At 47.8% G+C, this 22,317-nt stretch overlaps 1 protein-coding gene across 4 annotated transcripts in view; it reads left to right on the forward strand.

The window, feature by feature from the left end:
- Positions 1 to 22,317, forward strand: part of LOC147014040 (pseudouridylate synthase 7 homolog) — a 62,940-nt gene that overhangs the window by 14,872 nt on the left and 25,751 nt on the right. For all 4 annotated transcript variants that reach the window (XM_085851612.1, XM_085851616.1, XM_085851613.1 and 1 more), the window contains one exon: positions 15,906 to 15,967. In XM_085851612.1, coding sequence (XP_085707738.1) covers positions 15,906 to 15,967 — 62 coding nt within the window. The remainder of the gene's footprint in view (positions 1 to 15,905; positions 15,968 to 22,317) is intronic.

Here is a 22,317-nt window from a genome sequence, read left to right on the forward strand (position 1 = left end):
AATCATTCCAAACAGGAAACTTACTGTTTTTAAGGATGTCATAAAGGCACGAATAATTAATTTAATGTGTTAAATAAGGTGGTGTATAAGTGCATCAACGGTGGTAAACCTCCAATTTTTTTTTCTACAACTTTTTAAATCTTTTTTTGACTTCGATTGAATTATATATTTGAACACCGTCAACACGAATCGCTTGGTTGGCACTTCCAAAAACCCTCAGTTTTGCAGTACTTGGACAAAATATTACACCATCTCAACCAATCAAATTTGCTTCTCGCGCTTTCAGCGTTGGGGAATATCGACATTCAGACAAAATTGCAGCTCGTAGGAAATATAGATTGTGCTCAAACGCAAAGCAAGAGTTTAAAGCAAAAAGAGTTTTGTTGATCCTGCGTCTCAGGCTCGGAGAGTTTTGAGCCTACCCGTTTTTTTCCCCCTCCAACTTGTTTCCCATACCCACTCGCCATGTCTCCATCCCCTTTGCCCCCATTATTCTCCACCCTTGCTTTAATTCCTTCTGATTACCATCTGTTTAAAAAAATAGTAATAATCTTGTATATTATTTCCGAGTTTGTGGTTTCGTGTCGCGCTATCTTCGACTTTGTTCTGCGCTCGAGTAACGTGATATTCGGCTTACATTATCTCAAAGACCATATGAGGTGCATGGCACAAAAAAGAGTAAATAAAATGGTTCTGAAACAGTGAAATCGTATTCCACTTACTGCATTAAAGTAAAATTACTACTGATACTCTGCATCAGTTCCTTTCTCAAACACACCCACCCCAACATGTCGCGCAGAGCGCGGGTTATGCTAGTTGAGGAATTAAACGACAAAAAAGACTTTTCTGTACCTTACATTTTGTTTGTCTGTCTTGCTTTCTGTTGACCAAGTGTTCAAGCTCTGCCTCCTTACCCACATCTTGCTAAATATTCCCCTCGTTAAACTCGTCCCTCTCTACCCTACCTCGAAACCAATCCTGTTATTTCTTTCTTCCTTCTCAAAACAACCTCAAATAATGAAATGTCATTCATCATCATTCATTCTAAAGTCATTTCTCAATTCATTCGATCCCATACTTTCCTTCCTCATCTCCACTCTTCTTCCTCCCATTCTGCTTTCCCTTCTCCCCTTCCTTTTTGCTCCATACCTGGTTCACTCGCAAACTCGGACCTCATCCACCACTGTGTTCATATAGTGCTGTCTTTCTTCATGCCTTTTAATTATCATCATCACCACCATCCCAATCCTGATGGCTATCTTCATCTTTCTGCCCTGGGAATCCTGAAATCCAACCCTTTTCTTCATGTGTGTGGGACTACTGTGACAAACTATCTCATGGCAGTACCCTCCCCCACATCATCTTGAAATCCAGGTTATCTACACATGCTCCAGGCTTCCCCAGCACCCCACCCCTCTCTGCTTCCCCAGCGCCCCCCCCCCTCTGCTTCCCCAGCACCCCATCCCTCTATCTGCTTCCCAAGCGCCCCGCCCATCTCTCTCTGCTTCCCCAGTGCCCCGCCCCTCTTTCTGCTTCCCCAGTGCCCTGCCCCTCTTTCTGCTTCCCCAGCACTCCACCCCTCTCTCTGCTTCCCAGCACTCCGCCCCTCTCTCTGCTTCCCCAGCACCCCACCACTTTCTCTGTTTGACAGGCCGGAACCCTGTTCTGGTGGCGGAATATCAGTTTGTCAAGAACTCTAATTTGCCACTGTCCACATAATACCCTTCCCCCTCCTAACCCCCTTTTTTTTTTTTTGTATACCTTGGTCGAGGCTCGTATGAGAGCTAACACACAACTCACAGCAAGGAGGCATGAGACAAGAGGGGCGGGAGTGGAAGGGACAAAACAGTGGGGAACAGACACATTAGGTGAACTGTGGAAGGGAGAGGGATGGGGATGGGACGGGGAACATGGCGAAGAGAAGATGGACATTTCAGGAACTTTCAGGAAGGAAAGCAGGAGAAATGAAGGAAGTGGGCTTGGGTGGATTATCGGGGGTAGAAAAGATCGAGGATTTGGATGGGGGAAGATAAGAGGTGGTGGTGAACAGCTGTTTTGAAAGCCTGGAGGGAAGAATGGGAAAGAATAGAGTGAGGAAGTTTATTCCAAAGGCGGGAAAAAAGAGGAATGAAAGAGTGAAGATGAGCAGTGATTTGTGATTTTGGTAGTTTTACCAGAAGGGGGTTGTTGGCGGACCTTGAGCGCCCTGTGGAAATGTGGTGGGGACAAATCGCAGAGAGAGCAGGGGGGGGGGCAAGGCTGAAGAGGAGTCGGTAGAAGACAGAAAGACCACCGACCAACCTGCGGTGAGGTGTCGTCCACCAGACGGCGGTCTCCTTGGGTTAACCTGAGGCGGTCCCTTCGGGTGGGTGCCTGGAATGTCCTATCCCTAAGAGAGGATGATCACCTGTCTCTGTTATCATCTGAGCTCAAGCGTTTGGACATCGGGATTGCAGCTCTCTCTGAGGTTCGGAGACCGGATTGCGGCGAGATAATGGTGGGTGGTTACACCTACTATTGGTCTGGTCGCTCTGATGGTTACCATACCCAAGGAGTTGCTGTAGCTGTGTCCAATAAGCTGACCCCAATGATAATTGAGGTAACACCGGTCAACGAGCGTATTATGAGATTAAGGATTCGTCACTCCTTAGGTGTCATTTCCCTGGTCTCTATTTATGCTCCGACTGAGGCGAGTGATCTTACCGTGAAGGATGCATTCTACGCCACACTCGAGTCTGTGGTTGATCAGTGCCCCAGACGAGATACACTTCTCGTCTTGGGGGATTTCAATGCATCGACTGGAACTGATAGGGATGGTTATGAGGTGTGTGTTGGTCCCCATGGGTCAGGAACTATGAACCAGAATAGCACTAAGTTCCTTGACTTTGCAAGAAGTCATGGACTTAGGGTGGCTGGTTCATGGTTTCAGCGCCCGCAAGCTCATCGCTGGACTTGGTATTCCAACGCTGGCGGTGTGGCAAAGGAGATTGACCATGTCCTCATTGACGGTCGTTGGAGGATGATCCAGAACTGCAGGGTCTACCGGAGTGCTCAGTTCCTCAATACTGACCACAGGCTTGTTGTAGCAACCCTAAAGCTGCACCTTAAATCCTGGAGAATGGTACCATCCCAGCCTAGGCTGGATGTTGCCAAGCTCAGGGATGAGAGAGTAGCTGAGGAGTTTGCGAACAGGCTGAGTGGACACTTGGGGGGTCTGAGTGCTTTGGGGGGTCCTGAAGAGTTGTGGAGCACCTTCAAGACCACCGTCCTTGATGTTGCCAGTGGATGCCTTGGAGTTCACCGCAGGGCAAAGAAGAATTTTGTCTCTCAAGGGACACTGGATACCATTGACCAGAGTCGCAGGGCCAGGCTGAATGGCAGAGCTGAGCTGTTCAGGGAGCTGAGGCGTAAAACTGTACGTGCACTGAGGGTGGACAAGGAGGCCTATGTGCGAGGAATCTGTGAGGGGGTAGAGCATCACCTGTGGACAGGTGATTCTCGTCCCGCTTACAGGGGAATTCGCGCATTACGTTCATCCAAGCCCATCCCTCGGAGCACTGCAGTTCGAGCAGAGAGTGGTAGGCTCTTGACAGAGGAGTCTGAAGTGAAGGCCCGCTGGGCCGGTTACTTTGAGCGGTTGTACCAGGCTGATCCCCCAGCTGTCGAGTTGGACGTCAAGGGTGTTACAATCCCTGTTGCTGACCCTCGAATCAACTGTGGTCCACCATCGCTTGTGGAAACACGGGCTGCGGTGAACCAGTTGAAATGGGGCAAAGCTCCAGGGATCTGTGGCATCCATGCTGAACTTCTCAAGGCTGGTGGAAATGCTGCACTCGCGTCGTTGCATGCAGTTTTGTGCTCTGCCTGGAACACAGGCATCATCCCAACTGACTGGAAGAGGGGCCTTGTTGTCCCTCTCTGGAAAGGGAAGGGTGATCGCCAAGACTGCAACAACTACCGAGGGGTGACGCTGCTCTCAGTGCCGGGCAAGGTCTTTGCACGGATAATTCTTGATAGGGTTCGCCACCATCTGCTTGAGCACCAGCGTCCAGAGCAGTCAGGCTTTACACCAAAGAGGTCAACGATTGACCGTATCCTTGCTCTTCGTGTCCTCACTGAACGCAGACGAGAGTTTCGGCAGGGGCTGCTTGCAGCCTATGTTGATCTCTGTAAAGCGTTCGATTCAGTGAATCGGGATGTCCTCTGGAGGATTCTTGGTCTTCGCGGGGTGCCACCGAAACTGATCGATCTGATGTCTGAACTCTACTCTGGTACTGAGAGTGCTGTGAAGTGTGGTGGTACCGCCTCTGACTTATTTCCAGTTGTTACTGGAGTTCGTCAGGGATGTGTACTTGCCCCCACACTTTTCAGCACTTGTATGGACTGGATTTTTAGGAGGATGTCGGAGAGATCAAGTTGCGGTGCATCGTTTGGCAATGTCAAGATCTCGGACCTTGATTTTGCAGATGATGCAGTCATCTTTGCGGAGACTTTAGACATCCTCTTGGGGGCCCTCGAGGTGCTGAATGAGGAGTCGGAGCCGTTGGGATTACGGATTTCTTGGGTCAAAACAAAGATCCAGGCTTTCGGTGACATCTTGGATGCTGCTGTCCTGTCTGTGTCTGTTTGTGGTGAGGATGTTGAGGTCGTGGATAGATTCACTTACCTTGGCAGTGATATTCATGTCTCCGCAGGTTGTGAGCCGGAGGTCAATAGACGTCTGGGTTGGGCCTGGGGAGTCATGGATTCACTGGATCATGGGGTGTGGCGCTGCCGGTACCTGTGCGGGAGGACGAAAGTCCGAGTCTTCAGGTCCTTGGTACTTCCAGTCTTGCTCTATGGGTGCGAGACTTGGACTTTGACCAAGGATCTGAGACGGAGACTTAATTCCTTTGGTACCAGGTCTCTTCGGAGAATCCTTGGCTATCGCTGGTCGAATTTTGTGTCCAACGAGCGGTTGCTGAGAGAGACTCGGATGAGATTTGTTACCTGCATAGTCCGTGAGCGTCAGCTGCGGCTGTATGGACATGTGGCTCGTTTTCCTGATGCTGATCCTGCTCACCAGATTCTCTCAGCGAGGGAGTCTCGAGTGGAGGAGGCCAGTGGGCCGACCACGTGCCTCATGGTTGCAGCAGGTTGACCATCATCTCAAGGAGATGGGGATGGGCCTGGCATCTGCCTGGGGGATGGCCAGACGGAGGCCCCTGGAGTACTGGCGGAAAGTGGACGCAGCGACGCGCTGTTCTGGCACATGCTCCCATACCTGACCTGAACCTGCGGTGATTGAGTGAGAGGCCCAAAGACTCAGCTTCATTGCGGGAGATGCCAATGATCTTAAATGCCCTGGTTTCGACAGCGTGAAGCCGAGAAAGGTGGGAGGCAGGAGCACCAGCCCAGAGGGGAGAGCAGTACTCCATCAGGCCACGGACAAAAGCTTTGTAAGTGGTCAGGAGCTCAAGAGGGTCGAGGAAGGACTTAGCACGACGGAGGATTCCCAGTCGGCGACTGGCTTTTGAGGCGAGGTTGGAAATGTGACTTTCACAGGAAAGGTCATGGCAGATAGTGAGACCTAGAAGCTTGAAAGAAAAGACTTCTTCCAGAGGATTGTTGAGAAAGTGGATGGGGGGGTTTTGTAAACGGTCCTTTCGAAGAGACATCGTGAGAGTGTGAGATTTGTCTGGATTGAAAGACATGTTCCACGTGTTGGACCAGTTTGTGATTTTATCCAGATCTGCAGAGAGCGAATAAGCTGCTGCTTGCCGGTCTGAGGGATGACAGATGGTACGGCAGAGGGTGGAGTCGTCGGCAAAGAGAAATAGAGGATTTTCCAGAGTCCGAGAGATCATTGATGAAAACCAGAAAAAGAACAGGGCCCAGAACGCTACCTTGAGGAACTCCAGCCTGCACAGGAAGAGGGGATGAAAGAACTCCATTTAGGGCCACACGTTGACTGCGACAGGAGAGGAAGTCTGCGAGCCATGAGTGGAGATGGCCTTGAATACCATGGGAAGAGAGTTTGGTGAGTAGGGCAGGGTGCCAGACTGTGTCAAAAGCACGTGATATGTCCAGGGATACGGCTCGGATTTCCTGTCTGGCATTGAGGACCTCCATCCATTGATGGGAGAGCAGAAGCAGCATATCCAGGGTTGAGTGACCTGGTCTGAAACCAAATTGATGATTGGAAATCAACCCCTGGGAGTACCTTTTGGCTGAGCTTTCCCCTCTGAAACCACTTCTTCTTTGTATGTGTGGTGTACCGTCCTCCTAACAGGGAGGTCTCCATTTACATCTCTTTCGACCAACATGGACCAACTTTTAACCACTCATATGTGGCAATTTCAATTGTCAACATGCCAATTGGCTGGATGTTGGTACCCCTCTCTCACCAGCTATGACACTTCAGCAAAGGATTTCTGTGACTCCCGGGACCGACTCAATCTGTGAACTTTCCGAACTGGACTTCTCCTATTGGCAAATCCTGCTTTATAGACTTTGTAATGACAAATTTTCCCTTGAATGGTTCCTGTTTCTCTTCTGCTCCATTGGGGTTCATCTGATCATGTACTTGTGAGAGTCATCATCCCTCTGGCTGTTGTCAGATAGCTGACTCAGCACAACAGAGTCTGGCAGTTCACTCATGTTGACTGTCAGGGACTGTAAGCTGCTCTCTCATGTCAAGACTGGTCCTTCATTTCCACCTCTCCTGATACTAATGCTGCCCTGGAATCCTTCCACATAAGCTTGCCTTTTCTTATGTACAGATTTATCCAATCTCTTCTGCAGTTATCACACCCATCCTCTTGCATCTGGTACACAGAATCGTGTGGTGAGGCAGTTGCCTTCAAACAACTTACCTTCTCTCCTGGAGTTCAAATCCAACCGAATTTAACTTCAGATCATTCGACAGCTCGCAACAAGTGTACACTCAGGAAAGCGAGAAGTAAAAAACATATTGCCAACCTCAAGCATGAACTCTCAAACCTGTTTCCTTCAAAGACCTGTTGGCACCTTGTAAAGTCTGTCTCTGGTGTATCCTTCCCCTCCATCCCTTCCCTGACTTGAAATTACACCACAGCTGACTGCTCGTGAGAAGACTGAATGCCTTAATTCTGTGTTTGCCTCCAAATCTTGTGTACGCAACACCTCACTCCATATACGTACCCAACTGCTCCTGGATGCTGTGTCTTTCTCCCCTCATAAGGTGGAGAGATTTCTGGCAAATCTCAACTTCGATTCTTTGACAAGCCTAGATAGGAAAGTTTGAGTTTAGAACCGGTCATTCTACCCTGGAAATGCTGCTTTCGACTCTCCCAGCAATGGATTACAGCCCTTAATTTCAGGCATGGGATCAGGGCCGTCTCTCTGAACATATCTCGAGCATTTGATACAGTCTAACATCCCGCTTTGATCTCCAAACTGGCTGCTTATGGCATTGAAGACCACCACCTCTCATGGCTTACTGACTTCCTCCACTCCTGTAGTCAGTGTGTCGCTCTTAATGGTGTCGTCTCCTCTTCCTGTTAAAGCTGGGGTTCCCCAAGGCAGTGTCTTTGGCACAGTTTTTGTTAGTTCCTCACCTTCATCAATGATCATTCTGATTCCTTGGAATATCCTGCTTATGTATTTGCTGATGATTCTACCCTGAGCCGTATCGTCTCTTATCCTTGAGACAGGCAGGCAGCAGCCTCTTCCCTCTCTGTAGACCTTGATAGACTCAGGAAATGGTCCAACACTTGGAATACATCTTTCAACCCTGACAAATCTCACACACACACACACACATACACACACACACACACACACACACACACCCACACACACACACACACACACACACACACACACCCACACACACCCACGCACGCACACACACACACACACACACACACACACACACACACACACACTCACACACACACACACACTCGCACACACACACACACACACACACACACACACACACTCTCTCTACGAAATGATCATCTGGCAAACCCTCCCATCTACTTCTGAAACAAACCACTTGAAGCAGTTAAGGCACGCAAACTTTTGGGCCTGACCATCAACCTTGTTGCTTCCTGGGCAGATCACATTTCCAAGATGGCCTCCAAAGCCAGTTGCCAACTGTGCATCCTCCATCATACAAATTCCTTCCTTGGCACACCTGAACTCCTATTTACCTACAAGGCCTTTGGCCGCAGGTTGATGGAGTACTACTCTCCTCTCTGGGCTGGCTCTTCTGCCTCACACCTTGATCAGTTTAATGCCATGGAAACCTCAGCCTTCAAGTCCATTGGAATATCCACAGTTGAAGCTGAGTCTATGGGCCTATCACTTTCCCATTGTAGAGAGTTCATTGGTCTCTCTGTTCATCCGTTCCTCCTTTTTCCCACCTGTGGAACCAACTAACACATTCTCTTCACACAGCTGTTCACCACCATCTCAGATCATCCCCCATCCAAAACCATGATGTTTTCTATCCTCGTTAAACCCCGACAATAAAAGTACACATGGACCATTGAACCACCTGCATAATATACATTGTGATGATGTTCTTGAATCAGGTGGGAGACCAAACAGACAATGATTGCACAAATTGTACACCATGCATAATTCCATACTATACGATAATCAGCATTGCAAAATAATAATATTCCAATTTTATTTGGTGCAATGATTATATATAGTTCCGAGAAGCAAAGCCCCAGTCTTTGCCACTTGATCTTCTCTCATGCAGTGACAACAGGACAATTTTTTTCTTCTTTTCCATTGTAAGAATGGCCAAACGTTTGCAGTCGAGGATAATTTTGAAGGCAGTCTGGGCTGGATTATGCAACTGCTTTCAAAATTAGCCTGTGGATGATTGAGCCTGAGGATACAGACAGCCTGATAACCATTTCGAGACGAAGAAATGGGCTGTGGCTGTGTGGAGCAAATGCTGCAGTATGTGCAAAATATTGTCGCGTCAGAGGGGTCCGTTAACACAGACTGCCCTGAGATGGGGGTCGAAGGCCAAAGGCAGATGCCAAAACGATGCTAAAAGCGACTGTTTTCTTACTATTACTGCGTTCATTTAACAATTCGCTTTCCTCCAAGATTCATTGAAATGAAGTCGAAAATGGTGGTGTCCGTACGCAAAATGCGGGAAAATGGTTATTTTAAAAAGAATATGGGATAAGGGTGTCAGGTCAGGTTAGATCTGTGACCTGCTACAGGAACCATGTAAACCTGAACTAACCTGTTCCATGGTCGGGTTGTCGGCGACTAAACCGTCTCCCCCACCAGGTTTTCTGGTGAGGAGGGTGTTTGGATATGGATACCCAGCAGGATTAAAAACAAAACCTGTCAAAGGGCGGAGGAGCTCCTTGTGAGCCAACGGCCATCCATACCTAGTGCCCAACTGTGTCTGCGGACGTCCTCCTGCAGTTGGGTTACTTTTTTATTAGGAGGTTGGTGGATTTGCACTCCGGCCACCGTAAAACCCTTCATTCCGCAAAACACAAAAACGCAAAAAAATCTGAAAACCCACTCCGTGGGAGTACCTCCTGTGCAGCTTCCCTTCTCAGGGCAGCTCACCGGATGACGGGATTGGGGCAAAGCCTTCGGGACCCCCAATCTTTGATGATAGGAGGGGAACCACGGGGTAACATCCCTGGGTCAGATTGCGGGAGAGTGTGTCGGAGTGGTGCTGAGGTGTCGTCCACCAGACGGCGGTCTCCTTGGGTTAACCTGAGGCGGTCCCTTCGGGTGGGTGCCTGGAATGTCCTATCCCAAAGAGGAGGATGATCACCTGTCTCTGTTATCATCTGAGCTCAAGCGTTTGGACATCGGGATTGCAGCTCTCTCTGAGGTTCGGAGACCGGATTGCGGCGAGATAATGGTGGGTGGTTACACCTACTATTGGTCTGGTCGCTCTGATGGTTACCATACCCAAGGAGTTGCTGTAGCTGTGTCCAATAAGCTGACCCCAATGATAATTGAGGTAACACCGGTCAACGAGCGTATTATGAGATTAAGGATTCGTCACTCCTTAGGTGTCATTTCCCTGGTCTCTGTTTATGCTCCGACTGAGGCGAGTGATCTCACCGTGAAGGATGCATTCTACGCCACGCTAGAGTCTGTGGTTGATCAGTGCCCCAGACGAGATACACTTCTAGTCTTGGGGGATTTCAATGCATCGACTAGAACTGATAGGGATGGTTATGAGGTGTGTGTTGGTCCCCATGGGTCAGGAACTATGAACCAGAATAGCACTAAGTTCCTTGACTTTGCAAGAAGTCATGGACTTAGGGTGGCTGGTTCATGGTTTCAGCGCCCACAAGCTCCTCGCTGGACTTGGTATTCTATCGCTGGCGGTGTGGCAAAGGAGATTGACCATGTCCTCAGTGACGGTCGTTGGAGGATGATCCAGAACTGCAGGGTCTACCGGAGTGCTCAGTTCCTCAATACTGACCACAGGCTTGTTGTAGCAACTCTAAAGCTGCACCTTAAATCCTGGAGAATGGTACCATCCCAGTCTCGGCTGGATATTGGCAAGCTCAGGGATGAGAGAGTAGCTGAGGAGATTGCGAACAGGCTGAGTGGACACTTGGGGGTCCTGGGTGCTTTGGGGGGTCCTGAAGAGTTGTGGAGTGCCTTCAAGACCACCGTCCTTGATGTTGCCGGTGGATGTCTTGGAACTCACCGCAGGGCAAAGAAGAATTTTGTCTCAAGGGACACTGGATACCATTGACCAGGCTGAATGGCAGAGCTGAGCTGTTCAGGGAGCTGAGGCGTAAAACTGTACGTGCACTGAGGGTGGACAAGGAGGCCTATGTGCGAGAAATCTGTGAGGGGGTAGAGCATCACCTGTGGACAGGTGATTCTCGTTCTGCTTACAGGGGAATTCGTGCATTGCGTTCATCCAAGCCCATCCCTCGGAGCACTGCAGTTAGAGCAGAGAGTAGTAGGCTCTTGACAGAGGAGTCTGAAGTGAAGGCCCGCTGGGCCCGATACTTTGAGCGGTTTTACCAGGCTGATCCCCCAGCTGTTGAGTTGGACGTCAAGGGCGTTACAATCCATGTTGCTGACCCTATAATCGACTGTGGTCCACCTTCGCTTGTGGAAACACGGGCTATGGTGAACCAGTTGAAATGGGGCAAAGCTCCAGGGATCTGTGGCATCCATGCTGAACTTCTCAAGGCTGGTGGAAATGCTGCACTCATGTCGTTGCATGCAGTTTTGTGCTCTGCCTGGAACAGAGGCATCATCCCAACTGATTGGAAGAGGGGCCTTGTTGTTCCTCTCTGGAAAGGGAAGGGTGATCGCCAAGACTGCAACAACTACCGAGGGGTGACGCTGCTCTCAGTGCCGGGCAAGGTCTTTGCTCGGATAATTATTGATAGGGTTCGCCACCATCTGCTTGAGCACCAGCATCCAGAGCAGTCAGGCTTTACACCAAAGAGGTCAACAATTGACCGTGTCCTTGCTCTTCGTGTCCTCACCGAACGCAGACGAGAGTTTCGGCAGGGGCTGCTTGCAGCCTATGTTGATCTCTGTAAAGCGTTCGATTCAGTGAATCGGGATGTCCTCTGGAGGATTACACTGAACAACAAATTTCAAAAAATTTTTTTTACTGGAGATGTGTAAAGTGATTAAGACTAATTTGGGTACGCTGATTTCAAAAATCATAACCGTTTTGCTGTATCACGTCAGGATTTTCAGGAACAGAAATATTCCCATTGCCTAGAAGTCAGGATTTCAATGAAATTTACATATGTCTTTAACATGTCTATTTCGTACAATTGTTGTTAACTTGTGTTATATTTCTTTCTTTCAGATAAAGATGAGTAGGCGTTCCTGTACCAATCATCCTGACAACTTCTGTTATGTCTGTGGTCGGTATACCAAAAAAGATCAACAGCGAAGTATATCTACAGCAGTGAAAATGAAGGCCGCCTACTTTCACTACTTCGGGTGTAAGGTGGGGGACCAAGAACAGAGCTGGGCACCACACATCTGCTGCACAAGCTGTCACACAACCTTGACTCAGTGGTTGGTGGGCAAGCGCGCGAGCATGCCATTTGCGGTGCCCATGATATGGCGTGAGCCGCAGAATCATCATGATGATTGTTATTTCTGCTGCACAAGCATCGCCGGCTTCAACAAGATGAATAAAGGTCACATCAAGTACGCTGACTGCGTCTCTGCTCGTAAACCTGTGCCTCATGATGACGAGAACCCCGTTCCAACACCTCCAGCTGATCAGAACATAGCTGTAAGCAGTGGTGAAGAGGATGGTGATGATGAACCTTTTGAACCCGACACTCACGAATCACACCTTCTGAACCAGGGAGACTTAAATGATCTTGTAAGAGATCTCTCGCTGTCAAAGGCGAAGGCAGAGCTGCTTGGATCAAGGCTGCAGCAGTGGAATCTACTTGAACCTAACACCAAGATATCCTTGTTCAGAGCACGTCACAGAGACATGGCTGAGTTCTTTGAGATGGAAGACACGATGACATTCTGCAGTGACATCAACGGTCTGTTGAAAGAACTTGGGTGTGATCACGATCCTGCAGACTGGCGCCTCTTCATCGACTCGGGGAAGAACAGCTTGAAGGCTGTTTTGCTCCACAATGGCAACGAGAACCCATCAGTCCCACTGGCTCACGCGTTCGGCATGACAGAGACCTATGAGACTATGCGGCAGCTGCTTGATTCCATCAAGTACAATGACTTCAACTGGCACATCTGCGGAGACTTGAAAGTGGTGGCGCTGTTGTTAGGGCTGCAGTCAGGCTACACGAAATACATGTGCTTCCTTTGTCTCTGGGATAGCAGAGACGACAAGAATCACTGGACGAAGAAAGATTGGGAAGAGCGAAAAGAGCATGTACCTGGTCGACACAACGTGAAGCATGTCGCCCTTGTCGACCCAGCCAAGGTTTTCCTTCCACCACTCCACATAAAGCTCGGCTTGATGAAAAGTTTTGTACGGGCAATGGATCTGAATGGGCGTGGGTTTTTATACCTCAAGGAAAAGTTTGTCAACACCTTGTCGGAGGCCAAGATCAAGGCTGGTGTCTTTGTTGGACCGCAAATCTGACAGATTATGAAGGACGAAACTTTTCCGACAACTCTAAACCCCAAAGAGCTGGCAGCGTGGAGGAGCTTCAAAGCTGTGACGGACAACTTATTGGGGAACGAGCGCGCGGACAACTATGAAGAAATAGTGCAGCAGCTGCTGGAGTCCTTCAGGAAACTTGGCTCCAGGATGTCCCTGAAAATCCATTTCCTACACCAGCACCTGAACTTCTTCCCTGACAACTTGGGAGCAGTCTCGGACGAGCACGGCGAGCGATTCCACCAAGAGATTTCACTCATGGAGACGCGTTACCAAGGGCGGCACAACCCGAACATGATGGGCGATTTCTGCTGGTTCCTGCATCGTGAAACTGACACAGAGCAGCACAAACGCAAAGCCAAATGCCTAAAGCATTTTTAATTACATTCTAGTGGAGTTTTTCTGTAATTTCTATAATTTTGAAGCATTCATGATGAAATAAATGAATAAATGAATTTTTGTAAATTTCATTGAAATCCTGACTTCTAGGCAATGGGAATATTTCTGTTACTGAAAATCCTGACGTGATACAGCAAAACGGTTATGATTTTTGAAATCAGCGTACCAAAATTAGTCTAAATCACTTTACACATCTCCAGTAAAAAAAATTTTTGTTCAGTGTTATTGGTCTTCGTGGGGTGCCACCAACACTGATCGATCTGATGTCTGAACTCTACTCTGGTACTGAGAGTGCTGTGAAGTGTGGTGGTACCATCTCTGACTAATTTCCAGTTGTTACTGGAGTTCGTCAGGGGTGTGTACTGGCCCCCACACTTTTCAGCACTTGTATGGACTGGATTTTAGGGAGGATGTCGGAGAGATCAAGCTGCGGTGCATCGTTTGGGAATGTCAAGATCTCGGACCTTGATTTTGCAGATGATGCAGTCATCTTTGCGGAGACTTTAGATTTCCTTTTGGGGGCCCTCGAGGTGCTGAATGAGGAGTCTGAGCCACTGGGATTACGGGTTTCTTGGGTCACAACTAAGATCCAGGCTTTCGGTGACATCTTGGATGCTGCTGTCCTGTCTATGCCTGTTTGTGGTTTGGATTTTGATGTCGTGGAGAGATTCACTTACCTCGGCAGTGATATTCATGTCTCTGCTGGCTGTGAGTCAGAGGTCAATAGACGTCTGGGTCGGGCCTGGGGAGTCATGGATTCACTGGATCATGGGGTGTGGCGCTGCCGGTACCAGTGCGGGAGGATGAAAGTCTGAGTCTTCAGGTCCTTGGTACTTCCAGTCTTGCTGTATGGATGCGAGACTTGGACTCTGACCAAGGATCTGAGACGGAGACTTAATTCCTTTGGTACCAGGTCTCTTCGGAGAATCCTTGGCTATCGCTGGTCGGATTTTGTGTCCAACGAGCGGTTGCTGAGAGAGACTCGGATGAGATTTGTTACCTGCATAGTCCGTGAGCGTCAGTTGCGGCTGTATGGACATGTGGCTCGTTTTCCTGACGCTGATCCTGCTCACCAGATTCTCTCAGCGAGGGAGTCTCATGAGTGGAGGAGGCCAATGGGCCGACCACGTGCCTCGTGGTTGCAGCAGGTTGACCATCATCTCAAGGAGATGGGGATGGGCCTTGCATCTGCCTGGGGGATGGCCAGACGGAGGCCCCTGGAGTACCGGCGGAAAGTGGACGCAGTGACGCGCTGTTCTGGTACATGCTCCCATACCTGACCTGATAAGGGGAGACAAGAAACTCGATGTATAATGGAACACATCTCGCGGTCAACAGACACAAACAGGGATGATCTGACATGCATTCTTTTATTCAGGAAAAATATGGCCTAACCCCAACTAATGGCACGAAATACGGGACTCTCACGAGAAAAAGGGGAAGGCGAGATCTCCTGACGGGTGCAAGTTGGTCTCTGGGTCCACCACGATGGTGGCTTGAGCAGGCTCAGGTCATGCAGGATGGCATTTGGTGATCATGAGCACTGAGGAACAATGATGGTGGATGCAAAAAAGGTCTTTCCTGTTGGGGCGACGAAACAAAGGGGAGAGAGTGCATGTGCGGTTCCGGCTCTTTCGACCTCTGGGACCGTCCTCTTGCATGGCAGGTCCCTCTCATTGGCCACCCGCTTCTAGTGGGAAGCGCTGCCTTTTTGGCCATCCTGCCCCTCTCCAGGGCTCTGCAGCTCACTTTGCCACCATGGCCTATAGTCATCTGGCCAAATCACCTGTGCAATGCCATTTACAAGCACAATGTGCTTTGCGTGTTCCTTTGAGCCTTTTTTGTTAAATGCTACATGTCCTCAATTGGCCTTGCCTGTTACAGGAGGTTTTGCACAACATTCTTTACCAATTCTGCCTGAAAGGATGCTCACTGCATCCTCAGTGCACGGTTGACAAGATGACTTGCCTCTGACAGTTTCCTTGATGCAAGAGTAAATATAACCTACTCAATTACATGGTCCATACTATTCTTAAACATTATAGCTATGGACACCCCTTCCACGTAACAATACTCGGCACTCTTCATATTCAGGTTTGTTGCAGCGGCCTATTTTGATGACAACTTCAAGGCAGAGGTTTCTGAGCGCCAAGAAAGAGTTGAACTGATGCAATTTTAAGGAATGCCTACCTGAAAAAGGACATGATTGATGTATTGCTGAATGAACGTCTGGCATAACCTGTTTTTCATTATCTGGTTGAGAAATAAAATCTGCAATATATTATTTGTTCTTCTGGATGTGGTATTATGATCATAAGAAAATAATTATATCTCCTTTGTTTCCATATTCCACCACCTCCCCTCCAACCATGCTCTTTTATTTAAATAAATAAATCCACAACAGAGCTATCCTTCGAGACCAGTGGGATGAAGCGGTGGACTTGGTCCTCAAATCTCGCCCAGGAGGTGAGAGTAAGCACTGCCACCCCTTGATCTTTGTTGCTCGATTTATTTGCTTTGCTTTAGCGCAGCTTTACTTAATGAGTTGCATTTTCAAATTGAGGGTCAAGTGAAGCACTCAGTTGGTTATTGACAATTCCTTACTTGCGTACAATGTGGCTGAGTCATGCATGCATCACTTCCATTGTGACTTTTGCAATCTGAATCGTGTTCTGATATTTAAACTACGAGCTGAGATAAAGATTGTGGTGTCTTCACTGTATGTAAGCACGCACACACACACACACACACACACACACACACACACACACACACACACACACACACACACACACACACACACACACACACACACACACACACACACACACACCTTACCCGGGCATATCCCGGAGGTCGTGCGGATCTACGTTGGTGACGAAAGGAGAAATGGAGCACGGATAAGGAGACAGCTTGGTCCATGAGTCATGGTTCCTTGTTGGGGTGAAGATGGATGCTTCAGGACAGGGAAAGGCTTCATTAAGTCTGAGGGACTCACAAGTGGAAATGACGACCGGTGGCAGCAGTGCGTACACACGTGCACACACATACATGAATCGTGATTTACACATACACGATTGTGATTGTACGTGCACATATTATACATATTATTTACATACATGTTATAAGTGACGTATTGCACTTGTAAAATACACACATGTGATGGGTGACATATTTTTGTACACCGCTCCTTCCCATTTCCATATCCAGGCGATGCATGACGTCATCGCCAGGCACCGAAAGAAGGGAGTACTCAGTTTTTACTCTGTTTTTGTTTTCTTGTTTGTTTTATTGTTTCTCCGGGCGATAAACTAGCCATCCTTTGAGCTAGGAATATGAAATGTAGGGACAAAAGTGATGATGTGCTTCGGCAAAAACAGTTTTTTTTTGTTTTTTTGATTGTCCACTTAATTGATTACTTTATTATTTCGATTTTATTAATTAATAATTACTTATTTATTTTCATTGTCATCTGGGCAATATCTCGGGCACCTTTTGAGCTAGGAAGCTGATATTTGGACATGACGGTGAAGAAGTAATTTGGCTCGAAAGTGTCTTTGTGATTTATTGATGAATCAATAAATTCATTCATTTTTCGATGAATTACTTAATTTTCAAAAAGTTGCAGATTCGGATGAGGTTGTTGGTTTTTTTTTGGTTTTTTAATGTATACCTTGTCGAGGCTCGTATGAGAGCGAATACACAATGCACAGCAAGGGGGTATGAGACAAGAGGGGCGGGAGAGGGAAGGACAAAACAGTGAGGAACAGAGACATTAGGAGATCTGTGGAAGGGAGAGGGGTGGGGTGGGGAACATGGGAAATACAAGATGGACATTACAAGGACTTTTAGGAAGGAAAGCAGGGAATTTGAAGAAGGTGGGCTTGGGTGGATTATCGGGGGTAGAAAAGATCGAGGATTTGGATGGGGGATGATAAGAGTTGGTGGTGAACAGCTGTTTTGAAGGCCTGGACGGAAGAATATGATTGAATAGAGTGAGGGAGTTTATTCCAAAGGTGGGGACAAAAGAGGAATGAAAGAGTGAAGGTGAGCAGTGATTCGTGATTTTGGTAGTTTTACCAGAAGGGGGTTTTTGGTGGACCTTGAGCGCCCTGCGGAAATATGGGGGGGGGACAAATCACAGAGAGAGCAGGGGGGGCGAGGCTGGAGAGAAGATGGTAGAAGACAGAAAGACCACCGACCTGCCTGTGGTGAGAGAGTGAGAGGCCCAAAGACTCAGCCTCATTGTGGGAGATGCCAATGATCCGAAATGCCTTTGTTTCCACAGCGTGAAGCCGAGAAAGGTGGGAGGCAGGAGCACCAGCCCAGAGGGGAGAGCAGTACTCCATCAGGCTGTAGACGGAAGCTTTGTATGTGATCAGGAGCTCAGGTGAGCAGAGGAATGACTGCACGACGGAGGATTCCCAGTCGGCGACTGGCTTTGGAGGCGAGGTTTGAAATGTGGCTTTCCCAGGAAAGGTCAAGGCAGATAGTGAGATCCAGAAGCTTGAAAGAAAGGACTTCTTCCAGAGGATTGTTGAGAAAGTGGATGGGGGGGGGGGGTTTCTAAACGGTCCTTTCGGAGAGACATAGTGAGAGTGTGAGAATAGTCTGGATTGAAAGACATGTTCCACGTGTTGGACCAGTTTGTGATTTTTACCCAGATCTGTAGTGAGCAAAGAAGCTGCTGCTTGCCGGTTGAGGGATGAGAGATGGTCCGGCAGAGGGCGGAGTCATCAGCAAAGAGATAAAGAGGATTTTCCAGAGTCAGAGAGATTTTGTTATGCTATTCGCCAATTGATGAAGAAATTAATTGTTTTACGATTATTATTTGTTTATTTTAATTATGCAATTAATCAATCAATTATTGCACAACGCTCCCTCCAAATTCCGTCTCCACATGCAGCGGCAATGTTGCGCGCTCGAGGATTTGTTCCTTATTTATTTGGCGTGGGGGCGGTGTACTTCGATTGTACCTCTACTTGTACACACACACACACACACACACACACACACACACACACACACACACACACACACACACACACACACACACACACACACACACACACACACACACACACACACACACACACACACGATGATGGCTACTTCAAGACATGTGAGGGTTCAATTTCACTTTTTGAAACCGGCATACGGAGATATCAACCAAGAACGCACCTCGAGTTCCGATAAATGGAATAGTGACGAGAAACCTCTGTGCAACACAAGCGCTTGCTGCAGGGGTGACTGCTACACTTGCACACTGCTTAGATATCCATTACCACATAATAATAACTTGATTGCAGCTGGGATGAAAAATATCAACATTAAATGAGCGAACTATCGAAGTTACGCTGTTTGAAAAACATGAAACCACTCACTACCTAATGCATTATGAATTGCTACACTGCTAACCACAGCATGTCAGCTGATTTGGGAAAAGAATCAATCCATGGATTTGTTTCTGGCTCCCTGGCCAGGATCAACACAGAGAGGATTCTCCCTAAATTCTAAATCATTTAACCAGGGTCATGTATGGGAGGCACACCTCCTATTTGTCAGGATCCCTGCACCAAGTGCTGTTTTGGGACAGGGATTCATGGTCAACATTTTAGTTAAGACCTGCTGGGAGTGTATACGGCATTTCCTCACTGGATGGCATGTCATCTCTCTCTCTGGGGGAATCTACTCCGCACTGATGATGGTCAGGGAGCCAGAAACTTGTCTATAGATTGATTGCTTTCCTCAGGGGGTGGGCTGCCAATCATGCCAAAAAATGCTTCTAAAACCATGTGAGCTGTGACTGATGCTCTGATTAGAGCAGAGCAGCTACCACCTGATGCAACTAACACCGCTATGGAGTTGCCGCTAACATAGCAGTGGACATGGCTAAAACACAGAACCACCACTGCATTAGGCAGTTGGCTGTTCTGTGTTTTTCACAAAATAACTGAGCCAGTTGACTTATGGTATCAAATATATAAAGCACATTATAATTCCTCACTGACTGACTGATTTTAAACATCGTACCTTATGGGTGACATAGAAAGTTGAAATTTTGCATGCTGGCAAACATCGAAGCCGATACACCGGGAAAAATCACAGAACCGTCAGAAAGCGTCCATGAATGAAAATATAAATAAATTAAAACAAAAAAATGGGTAAAACAATAAAAGAATCAGTCATAGAAATAAATGGTACTTACGAAATCGTCAACTTGACCTCTGGCCTTGTCTAATGAAAGCTGTCTCTCGAGAAGGTAGCGACGCAAACCAGAAGTTTCTACGATGATTCTGTACCTAACCATCAAAAATCGTAACGTCGACCGAAGCAAAAATCTCCATTTCTCAACGCAATTATTTAATATTATTTTATCAAAGTCACAAAACCGTAATATTCGGCCATCCACCAACAATATTTACATAATCCGACGGCTTAGCGAGTCAGGCATGCGATGAAAACCTTTGTTGGGAAAAAAAGACTTTTAAACACCATCTTTATCGAAAACACCGTCAGCGCGCACACGGAAACCCTTTACGTGATCAACGATGCCTCTGCTCGAGCTCGCTGCACCACGTGACGACCCGTGACGCAGCGAGTGAAATATTTTTTATACAATCTTAAAACGTCTCCAAAACATCCGATTTTTACCAGAATTTCGACAACCGAGTTTTAAGCGTCCTAAGCGATCGCAAAAACCGAAGACAAAATTAGAATTGAAGTTAAAACGAACTCGTAATATCGAGCGAAGCAAAAATACTCCATTTCTCCACATGAATTTACGGAATTATGTTTGACCTCACTGTGACCTTGACCTTTGACCGATTTTGACAAAAATCTAATCACCGCGAGCCATCACCCTCCTGAATCACGTGGTGTAATTTGACATTGGTAGCTTCTTCCGTTCTAGAGTTATCGTGCCTACAAACAAACACACACAAACAGAGGGCGGAAGTCATCAATATACTTACGAAATATTAAGATTTCGTAAGTAATAAATGCAGGTGAGAGGCCTGAGACAATGGGGAAGCACGATAAATTTATGTGCCGATGGACCTCGAAGCCGATACACCGGGAAGAATTACAAAACCATCAGAAAGCGTCCATAAATGAAAATATAAATAAATGCAAGTGAGCGACCCGAGACAATGGGGAAGCACGGTTCATTATTGCTTACAATGTGTAAGCATACCACGCTAACATATGTATATATATATATATATATATATATATATATATATATATATATATATATATATATATATATATATATATATATATATATATATATATATATATATATATATATATATATTGTTGTGAATTCGCGCCCGCCGGCATGCAATCGGCCGCTCGACTCGAATGGCGGCCGCCTCGCCCACCCGACGGACAATTCAGTCGTGACCCTCTCGGAACAACGCCGGGAGCTAGTCACGGGTGGGGGTTTAACCTCACCACGATCGTGCCAATTGCCCACCCGCGCAGGATAGGGTTGCTCGCCAAATTCGATCTACCTAAGTACCTGCGCGAGTGGCCGACCGGGCGATCGTACCAAGCCACAGGCTGACTCCGGACACGAATCGCTTAAGCGGTCCGTTCCGTGCTAGTGATAACCGAGCGGTGTTATCGTCGGTCTCGACGGTTCCGATTAATTACCGGGATGTTGAACCCACTACGAACCCCTTACGTGATGCAAGATGGAGAGTCAAACAAAGGAAAGGACGCAGCGAAACGGGGAACAAGTTCACACAAGCACGTTTACACGCACGCACGCACGCACGCACGCACGCACGCACGCACGCACGTATCCACAGCAAAAGAAAAATGCACATAGAAAGCAAAGAAAGAAATGGCACGTATACACAATCACAGGCAAAAGAGATGTCCCGACTAAACCCGACACATGGCAACACTGAAACAACACCACTTTAATGACAGGCGCCACCCACAGTCATTTACACAAACCCAAAGAAAAGAAAGGACTTCCCTTGGTGCGACCGTCGAGTCCTCCTCCCATGACCTCCACTCCGAGCTCCGTCTCCACTGCCGACTCGACCAGACTCGACGACGACACAGCTTGACTTCAACGAGCTCCTCGGGCTCCGCGAGCTCAATGAGCTCCACACCGATGCAGAGACACTCAATCACGATGACACAGCTCAGCGATGACCCAACAACGACTCAGACGGAGGCGAGTTTCACGAGTCAGGGAGAGAGCGAGAGCAAGAGGGAGAGAGCAGGAAGAGGGAGAGAGCAGGAAGAGGGAGAGAACGCGCCCCGCCCGTGTCCGACTTTTATATCACGGGGCTCCGCCCTTCACTCCGCCCCGTTTTCGGCTCCACCCTCCTTCGAGAGGGTTCTTGAAAAGGGGCGTTCCCTCACCCCGACCGCCTCACGCTGTCCAAACACCAATCCGCGGCGAGCCGCCCTTCCTCCCTTCCCTCACACCAAGCGCGGGGAAGAATGGCGGGAAAAGCCCACCAGCATCCTTAGCAGTTTTTATTCGTTTGAAATCAAAGATAGAGAAAGAAAAATGACTAACTGGAGGATCGCAGCCCGAATGGATCACATAAATTCCCTCTATACAACGGGTTTGGGCTAACCACACATGCACCTATGGAGATATCTCACCGGAGGGCTCTTTATGGTGTAATGCGAATTTCCACAGCCGTAACAATATATATATATATATATATATATATATATATATATATATATATATATATATATATATATTATATTCACAAGCCGGTAGGCGGCCATGGGTCGCCGAGCATCCGATGACCTTTGACCCCTGATCTGAGTTAATCTAG

This window comes from Eptatretus burgeri, chromosome 13, assembly GCF_056783735.1.
Source record: "Eptatretus burgeri isolate ZD-2024b chromosome 13, Ebu_testis_v1, whole genome shotgun sequence".
Taxonomy (NCBI): domain Eukaryota; kingdom Metazoa; phylum Chordata; class Myxini; order Myxiniformes; family Myxinidae; genus Eptatretus; species Eptatretus burgeri.